We start from the raw sequence: 10,050 nt of genomic DNA, 5'->3' as shown, positions 1-10,050 counted from the left end.
ACACTTATGTTAAGCCTTCAACTCAAGCCACATCCAAAATAAGAATGGCTTCATGTATCACTAGTGTTGAACCTACCTTGTCTCTTTCCAAACCCACCTCTAGCATTCCTTCTTATGTTTCTCCTCCTGTGATTACTTATATTCAACCATCTAATCCTCCTAATAGTAGTCTTACTATTTCTTCTCTACATGTGAGTGTTCCACCTAATTCATTTCCTATCTCAAAACCTTCATACAATAGTGTTCCTTACACTTATCCTAATCCTCTTACCATGGTTCCTAATGTCCCACCTGTAGCACCTTCTATTCCAACTAACTTTTACACTCTTCCTAGTGTGTCAAATGTGTCATTTGAACCTATTTCCTCTATTGATTCCACTATCATTAGTATTGCTCAAATTGTTTCTTCCTTTCAACAACAACTTTCTTCCCTTACTCAATTCAAGTTTAATGTTCCTACATGTGATATGGGTAGTCCTACACAAAAATAATGTAGACTAGGAAAAATGGGCATAGTTCGACATAAATTTTACAAAAACATATGATAGCAGATATTTTTAGAAAGAAACAAGCCATAACCTAGTTAACTTGGTCTATTTCTTGATTAGCTGGGTTGATTACAAATTCCTATAGAACTATCATCAAATTAGGTACAATAAAATAAACAATCAGTTGTTCCTAGCTAGTAGGATCAAATATAGTTTTCCAAGGTGATAAAATTACATATGCAGATGTATTTATGTATGTATAAATGTATGTGTATATGTATGTATATATGTATGTAATTATGTATACATGTATGTGTATATTTATGTATGTACACACACACATCTATATACATATGTATATGTATATACATGTATATATACATATGTATATGTATATACATATGTATATGTATATACATATGTATATGTATATACATATGTATATGTATATACATATGTATATGTATATACATGTATATATATATATACATACATAGAAACACATATATATGTGTCTATGCATGTATGCATGTATATAAACACAGAGATCTTGACACAACAGAAAAACAATAAAACTCACTCAACATGTAGCATGGCCACATATGCAATGGCAATGCCTATTGGTAAGTAGATTCTTGTTTTTCTCCCTCATTTTTCATCTGTTTATTTCACTTGAGCTATTATCTCTTAGGGGTCATTTTTTAATATTGGATTCATTTTATGCAGGAGGCAATGAGGACATTCCTGGATGTACTCATATTAGATGTACCAGAATCACTAAAGAACTATGATGAATTTCTCTTGAGCACTGAAGATAGAATTCCCCTGAGAGTAGCAGGAGGTGACAAGGACATTCCCTGTACTTTAAAGTTTGATCCTTTCTTAAATATTTTGGATGTTAAAAAGGAATTTAGATGTTTGGGGGGGGGGGGGGGGGGGGGGGGGGGGGGTAGCAAATGGGGGGGGGGGGGGGTGGGTAGCAAATGAGCTCTTCCACCTTCATGTGGTTGGCCTTGACTAGTAGTGAGTATTAAACTATTGCGAAACCAAGTGAAACTCAACATTAACCTATGATTTCATGATAATTAATTGTGTGAATCTCTTGGTTTCAGGCAATGCAAAAGGATGCCATAGTTCAATATGCAATCTCAATTCATATGCATACGACATCAGGTGGAGTTGATAAAACCCAACAGGTTTGCATTTTTGTTAGAGGTATTTAATTAGGCATTTTAAGTTATAGACCATCACGAACATTGTAACTTTGACTTTTATAGGCAAGGGTAATGTCCTCAGCATGCAAGCAAATCAAGACTTTCTATGTGCTAGCTTGCTGAGGACATTCTCTATTCCATAACAGCTAGAGTTCCAATGTTCATGATGGTCTATAATTTTAAATACTTAGTAGACTTATTAAATAAATGTAAACGTGGTGGATATTTTCAGCTCCGCCTATTGTCCATGCATATAGAATGCAACTGCATGTGCATTCTCGATTCAAAGTGATATACTCTTATTTTGGATGTGATAGAAAAATGACATGCACCATAAGATGTGAAAATGATGTCACTTTTGCAGGTCTAGAACCATTTTTTGTACTTTAAAGATTGATCCTTTCTTAAATATTTTATATTTCAATAGGGAATTTAGATGTTTGGGGTGTGGAGGGGGGGCGGTGGGTCCAAATGAGCTTCCACCTTCACGTGGTTAGCCTTGATTAGTAGAGAATACTAAACTATTCTCAAAACTAAGTGAAGCTCAACATTAATCTATGATTGCATGACAACTAATTGTTCGAATCTCTTGGCTTCATGCAATGCAAAAGGACACCATAGTTCAATATGAAATCTCAATTCATATGCATACGACATCAGGTGGAGTTAAAAAAACCCAACAGGTTTTCATTTTTGTTAGAGGTCTTTAATTAGGTATTTTAAGTTATTGACCATCATGAGCATTGAAACTTGACTCTTATAGGCAAGGGTAATGTCCTAAGCATGCAAGCAAACCAAGACTTTCTATGTGCTAGCTTACTGAGGACATTCTCTGTTCCATAACAGCTAGAGTTCTAATTTTCATGATGGTCTATAATTTTAAAAACTTAATAGACCTATTAAATAAATGTAAATGTGATGGGTATTTTTAGCTCTGCCTATTGTCCATGCATATAGAATGAAACTACATGTGCATTCTCGATTCAGAGTGACAAAATCTTATTTTGGATGTGACAGAAAAGTGACACACACTAGACGATGGAAAAATGATGTCACTTTTGCAGGTGTGAAACTTTTTTTTTGTACTTTAAAGATTGATCCTTCTTAAAGATTTTAGATGTTAACAGGGAATTTAGATGTTGGGAGGTTGGGGGGGAGGAATGAGCTTCCACCTTCACGTGGTACACCCTAATTAGTAGAGAATATTAAACTATTCTTGAAACCAAGTGAAGCTCAACATTAACCTATCATTGCATGACAACTAATTATGTGAATCTCTTGGTTTCAGGCAACACAGAAGGATACTATAGTTCAATATGCAATCTCAATTCATATGCATACAACATCAAATAAAGCTAAAAAAACCCTAACAGGTTTTCATTTTTGTTAGAGGTCTTTCATGGGATATTTGGCTATTCTCAATGAAGTTTTGAATGGCCATAGTCACGCTTGTGTAGAGAAAATAGATGCCAGGGCATATACTTAACCACTGTCATATAAGCTATCTCTATGCTCCAATTATGTTTTGTCCATGACAATATGTACTCCTACAACTAAAATTTGAAAGGACAATAGAAGATTAATTGACAAAATGGAATAATTGAAATTTGAGATGTGGTTCTCTTTTCACTTTATTTGACATCAAAATAACAATTACAATATTCTTTCCATATTTATATTTCAATTATTCTTAATGTGTTATGTTTTCTTTTCATTTTAAACTATCCAATTGAATTCTATTTACACTTCATATTTATTGCATCATTGTCATGTAAATGCTACTGTAATTCAAACCCTATACACAATTATATGTGAATGATAACCAAAATAGATTGATTTGATAACAAAAATGTGCATCCACACAGATGCCACAACTATAAAGGATACATTGATATCAATTGGTACTTGTATGACAAATGATTACAAATAGCCATTTACAAACATTTGTAAGATGTGTCAAATCACTGTCCCTTGTATCACATTTCTTATATTACCGAGCTTTGCATGTCTAACTTGGTCATGTAACCTTTGGGATTGCTTCAAATGACTCCACTCTCAAGATGATCTAAAGCTAAACACATATTTGGCTCCTTTTGCCTATGGTCTTCAAAAGAAAATGAGCACTCGAATCCTATTCATAGAACCAACCAAAAAAAAATGTGTAAGCCCCTCATTATTATACTTTCATAAATATCATCTAAAATATGGTTATATAAAACAAATTAGACTCCAATGTCCCATGGTATTTTGTACATAGAGCATTTTCTCACTGAATTTATAGGTTGGTCATGTATAACTGATCTTTATTTTTGCAAAAAAGAATTGACAATCTTCTTAGCAATAAAAGGACCTCATTGGACAAGCAACAATTTTTTTAATAATTTGGCTACCAGTCGCAATTGCGATGGCTTGTTCTAATGGATAGTCTTTTGTCTCATAGCATAACTGTCACATACCCGTTGCAGTTGCAACAACCTATTCCAATGGATAATCATTGCTCCCATAGTACATCACATACCCATCACACTTGTGATGCAAGACTATAAGCTTAAGCTATCATAAGTGTGACGATCTACTATCACAATTTGCATGACGTGAAGATGAAGTCTCGCCCTTTCTTTCTTCCAAGTTACGAAAGTTCTATTTGTCACAATTGTGACAGACACCCTTGTCATCATAATTTGTGACAGCAAAAGTCCAATGGCCATTTGATAGGAGCCAATTCATGGTACTATCGCTTGGGTGACGAGTGGCTATTACAATTGCGACAACTTGTCATCACAATTCAAGCCCAAATGTACTAGTGACTGTAATCCTAACATGTTACAAACATTCTTGAAAGAATGAGTTCTCAGAAGGAACAAGTTGTAGCTCTTAACCGAGCAACCTTTTATCTGCAGTAAAAGGCTAGTGGGTATATTATTGTTACCATGATTTCCACGTACAAAATAGTTGTGTCAACTCAATGAATGGTTCTATTTATAAGGTTATCTAGTTTTACTTTACAATATTCATATTCCTTTTAGTTATCAAGCAAATATTAGTCAATGCATTCAAAACAATGGTGAAAGTAACCAGTTTTATAGATGGTATTGATTCACCCCCCTCTTAGTACCAGTTGGGATAAACACGTTGCTTAAAAATAGAAGTGAGAATCACATTCTTTAACAAATAATCTAAAGACAAAGAAATTCATTACCTCAAAACAAACTCCTCACATGAATAAACTCTTGCAAATTTTTACAAAGCAAAAGTAACCATTCTCTTTGTTGAAGTTTTTTCTAGAAAAAACCCTATAACAAGAACTCAATGAAATCAATGACACTACTGACAACTCAAACTAATTCACCACTGACGTGCTCTACAAAAAATAAAAGAAGCTCAATGTACCTTTCTGGGTTGATTGTTGAAAAGCAACACACAATGTCTTTACTCTATCATTTCAACCCTAGTCGCTACCTTCGGCATGAGCAAGCAAAATAAATAGAGAACATATTGTACACTTTAAAATCTTTCATAAACCCTAGCAAAAACTAGAAGCTTCTAAAATATTTTTACTTTTTATTAATTGATTGAACTATTCATTTTAATTTACAATGGATAAATAATTAAAACCCTAGGAAAAAAATTAAACAACCAATCAAAAAAAGGAAATATGTTTAAGGAAAATCAATATAAAAATTAAACAACTCCAAATATAAGAAAACATATTTTATTTTTGTGGCATGCACAGTTTTCAATACAAATTAATAGCAAATAGATTCACCGAAAATATTAGTATTTGTCTATATAGGCAGGACTAAGAATCCAATCATATGTCAAATGGATACATTTAGCAACATCTACCCAAATTAGAAAGAAAAGAAACAAGTGCTTCGTAGTGACTAGTATTTGCCTTAATATTGAAAATTTGATTATAAAAATATAATGTAGAAACATAATTAATTATAAAAGCTTAGTGTAGAAATGAATGGAGAGTTAAGCAATGGTAATAGTTAGATATTAAATAAAAATTATTTTTGGTAATAGCTTAAATATGAAATAAAGATAAAAATTAATATTTATTTAATATCTAAATTTATGCATAAATAATGAAGTGATAAATAAAAATATACTTTGTATTAATTGTAACAAGCCCAAAGAATGTGAAACTGAAAATATAAAATGAAAGAGCAAAAATATAAAATGTTGAAACTATTGATTTAGATTTTCTAGATACATTTGGAAACATATAGAATTGAAACTAACAATGATATTGAAATGATACTAAATATTATACTGGAATGATATGAATATTTACATTGATGTTTGAGCATCTTTATACAGTCTTATTTCCCCTTACAACAACTACTTACGAGAATAACTTCCCACAACTATGTGTTGAACTAATTTTATTTATCTAACGTAAACACAAAAACTAACCTAATTAATGTAATAAATCTAACATTCCCCCCTTATTACATTAATTCAACAATCTAACATTCTCGCTTATTAGAAACTAACCTAATTAATGTAATAAGTTCAACATTCCCCCTTTATTACATTAATCTAATAAAAATAAAAAGCCTTCACCAATATTATTCCTCTGGAACTTTGATGAAGCTCCTTCACCAATCTTTGAAAGTAGTCTACAACTTCAAATTGCAAATCCTAATCTTGAAGTTGAGCTCCTTCACCAATCTTTGAAAGTAGTTTGCAACTTCAAATTACAAATCCTAATCCTAAAGTTGAGCTCCCATCCCAATATCCCAACTTCAGACTATAAATCCTGAAGTTGACCTCACAATAACATTGTTTCGACCTCCTTTACACAATGAGACATAGTTCCTCCACAATTTCACATCTCCATGGAGTGTGCTTGATGCCTCCTCTATGTTGCACATGAGACGCCTTTCCTTTGAAAGTCCACATCTCCTCCGAGTGTGTCTAACACTTCCTCAAGTGTCGTAGAAACAATCACCACTAACATATGGATGTCTTTCCTCCAAAAGTCGACATCTCCTCCAAGTTTCTCTAATGCCATTTTTGAAATCCTGCCCCCCCCCCCCCCCCCCCCCCCCCCCCCCCCCCTCAATAGAAGGACAATCACGTAGCCAAGCCCCCTCTTTTCTTCAGGGACACAAATCCATCAAGTCCCCGCTTATCTTCAGGGATAAATTTTCCAAGCCCCAACTTTACAGGGACACAAATAGGTGCTTCCCATGCAATAATCATCTCTGAGCGAGAAGCCAGCTAGAGATGATAAGAATCCTCCAACCTCCATTGCCTCCAGCCTCCTATTTTATTCACAACAAATAGGGTCTGGTCATCCAAAATCTATTAAAAGCTCTCTTCTCCCCATTGATTAACCTGCTCTGATACCACTGTAACAGGCCCAAAGAATGTGAAACTGAAAATATAAAATGAAAGAGCAAAAATATAAAATGTTGAAACTATTGATTTAGATTTTCTAGATACATTCGGAAACATACAGAATTGAAACTAACAATGATATTGAAATGATACTAAATATTATACTGGAATGATATGAATATTTACATTGATGTCTGAGCATCTTATATAGTCTTATTTCCCCTTACAACAACTACTTACGGGAATAACTTCCCACAACTATGTATTGAACTAATTTTATTTATCTAACCTAAACACAGAAACTAACCTAATTAATGTAATAAATCTAACATTAATATAATGAAATTTTAAATTTTTTAAAATTACTCATTTTATAATAATACATAAAAATAATATATATACTTAATATATTTATTCAATCATTATTAAAATTGAAATAGTAATGTGTAGAAAATAATATAATTTAAATATTTTTTCATAACATATTATTGATATTTTAACAAGATATATAAAATTCGTGTATAACACCTCAAATTTATCTAACCAATAAATATGAAGAAAAACCATTTTTATCATTTTATTATTTATTATTAAAATAATTTAGACATTACTTTAGAATAAAAATTAAGAACTCTAGAAGAATAGAAATACATCATATCATTCTAACTGATTATTAATTACTTAAACAAACTTGATTACAATACTGTCTGGCTATCGGCAAATACTATAAAGCTATCCAGATCAATGTATACATCCCAATACCTTTCCCTCCTGATTCTTAACGTCCAGAATTGCTCTGCTTATTCCAATCTTGTTACAAGCCATCTCAATCTTAATCAATACAATTCGTTTCTTCCATTCAAATCTTCCTTTCATCACGACTTCTCTTCTTTACGATGATCCAAAACGCTGCTATGTCTTCCACTCTACGAAATGCTCAAAATACCAGAAAACTCACACCTCAGCTTATAAATTACAATTAAAAAGGAACTACCAGTCGCATAAAGTTTCAGACCACTCCCACAAAAGATTCAGAGAATTCCCAAATAAAATCCAGAGCACTATCATTCCAAATTGAGAGCATTCCCACGTAGAAATCCCGATCAGTCCGACAGAGGACCATTCGCAAATCAAAATCCAAGGAATTCGCACCCAAAATTACTTCCACAGAAAATCCAGAACAATCCTCTGCAATCCCAAATCAAAATCCAGGGAATCCCACACAAAATTCAGAGCATTCCCGCATAAAGTTCAAATCTTTCCCACAGAAAACAAACCAAAACAGCAAAAATGGCGGAATCCCCAATTGAAATCACGGAGCCCCTAATTCACGAGGAGAAAGAAGTAAAATCAAAGAGAAGGGACTGGAACGACATAGAAGAGAGAAAAAGCTTAATGCAGAGAGCAATCGGGCAAACATTCAAGAGCACGGCCCATTTGGCGAACCTCCTTCCAACTGGAACAGTTCTCACATTCCAAGTGCTCTGCCCGCTTTTCTCCAACAGCGGCCATTGCGACGCAGCCAGCCGTCTCTTGACAGAAATTCTTCTCCTCCTCTGTGGGATTTCATGCTTTCTGGTCTCTTTCACCGACAGTTTCAAAGGCCCCGACGGGAATATTTACTACGGCGTGGCGACTCCCAGAGGGCTCTGGACATTTGATTATGTTCGCGGCGGGGTTCCAATTGATCGGGAGAAGTATAGACTGAGATTTATTGATTTTGGGCATGCAATTATGTCTGTAATGGTGTTCGCTGCGGTGGCTCTGTTGGATCATAATGTTGTGAATTGTTTGTATCCTTCGGCGCATGGTGAAACGAAGGAAGTGCTCGATGTGCTTCCCGTGGGAATTGGTGCTTTTACCAGTCTTCTCTTTGTTGCCTTTCCTTCCACACGCCATGGTGTAGGCTTCCCTGTTACTGCTGATCATTAGCACATATGCCTCCATTTCTGTTTCAGCTTCTCAACTTTATCAATAAATTGCTTTTGCTTGGTATTTGCCTCGCAACAAAATAGTTTGTATTTGATATTTTGAAAACATGTATGCATAATATTGATATCAAATATTTACAATTCATATCACTTCTCAATTGTGTTGTTTTGTGATTATTTAAAATGGAAGACACAAAGTATGAACATTTAGTTTGTCATCTAATAAGATGTTTCTTATAAGATAGTTTTTGGATATTTTTATGGTATCTAATTTTGTAGTTTTTAAAGATATTTTTATATTATTATTATTGTAATTATGTGTAGACAAAATAAAATAGTTTATAGATGACAAAGTTCCTTTACTTTTCTCTTTCACCAGTCTACAATCTTGATTTCTTCTCTTCTGGAATTTCCTTATCTCACTCTAATGAATTATAGATCGCTATTAGAAAGTTGGTTCAAATGTATTAATGCAATTTATTTCATAAATCTTAAATTTTATTTGTACACCATTATTTAATGATAAAATCATATAAGTAATATAGGTTGGCTAAATATATAAGGTAATTCATAAATTGAATTAGATTTTGGAGTTGAGAATATAATTGGAAGGAACATTAATATTCTAATTAATTAAATGAATTAAATGTATGGATCTATATTTTTTTAATGTTGATGTTTTCAATAAGATGCTAGGGATCTACTTGCCAAAATTTGTAATTAGTTGATAGGTTTCTTAAGGGAACTTGTCAATTTACAAAATCTAAACAGTAAATCTATCTGATGTTAAAGTTATCTTTGCATTCATTGATTTTAACCTATGCCACATTGATACATGGTTTATGATAACTTGGATCTAAAACTTGTTTGCCTTAATTTTGGGCATCTCAATTTGTGTAAGGACATGTGGTACTTACATGTACCTTTGGGTAATCTACTGAAATGTGATTATGCTTGTAGATAGACCGGCTAAAAAAAACCAATCATGGTCAATAAATTTAAGAAAGCATGCGATATGATCCTATAATGATAATGAAATGTTGATTTATATTCATTTTATCAGCT

The 10,050-nt window shown here is 33.1% G+C and overlaps 1 protein-coding gene across 1 annotated transcript; it reads left to right on the top strand.

Moving 5' to 3' along the window:
- Positions 1 to 7,978: 7,978 nt before the first annotated feature.
- LOC149556519 (protein DMP4-like) lies at positions 7,979 to 9,151 on the top strand. The gene has a single exon (XM_089785882.1). The coding sequence runs from the start codon at positions 8,345 to 8,347 to the stop codon at positions 8,984 to 8,986; it is 642 nt and encodes a 213-aa protein (XP_089642008.1). The 5' UTR covers positions 7,979 to 8,344; the 3' UTR covers positions 8,987 to 9,151.
- The last annotated feature ends 899 nt before the right edge of the window (positions 9,152 to 10,050 follow it).

This window comes from Cupressus sempervirens, chromosome 5 (genome assembly GCF_028749045.1).
Source record: "Cupressus sempervirens isolate cs-2001-9-10 chromosome 5, ASM2874904v1, whole genome shotgun sequence".
In the NCBI taxonomy this organism is placed as follows: domain Eukaryota; kingdom Viridiplantae; phylum Streptophyta; class Pinopsida; order Cupressales; family Cupressaceae; genus Cupressus; species Cupressus sempervirens.
The sequence above is the reverse complement of the archived record's forward strand: the minus strand, read 5'-3'. Positions and strand labels throughout refer to the sequence as shown.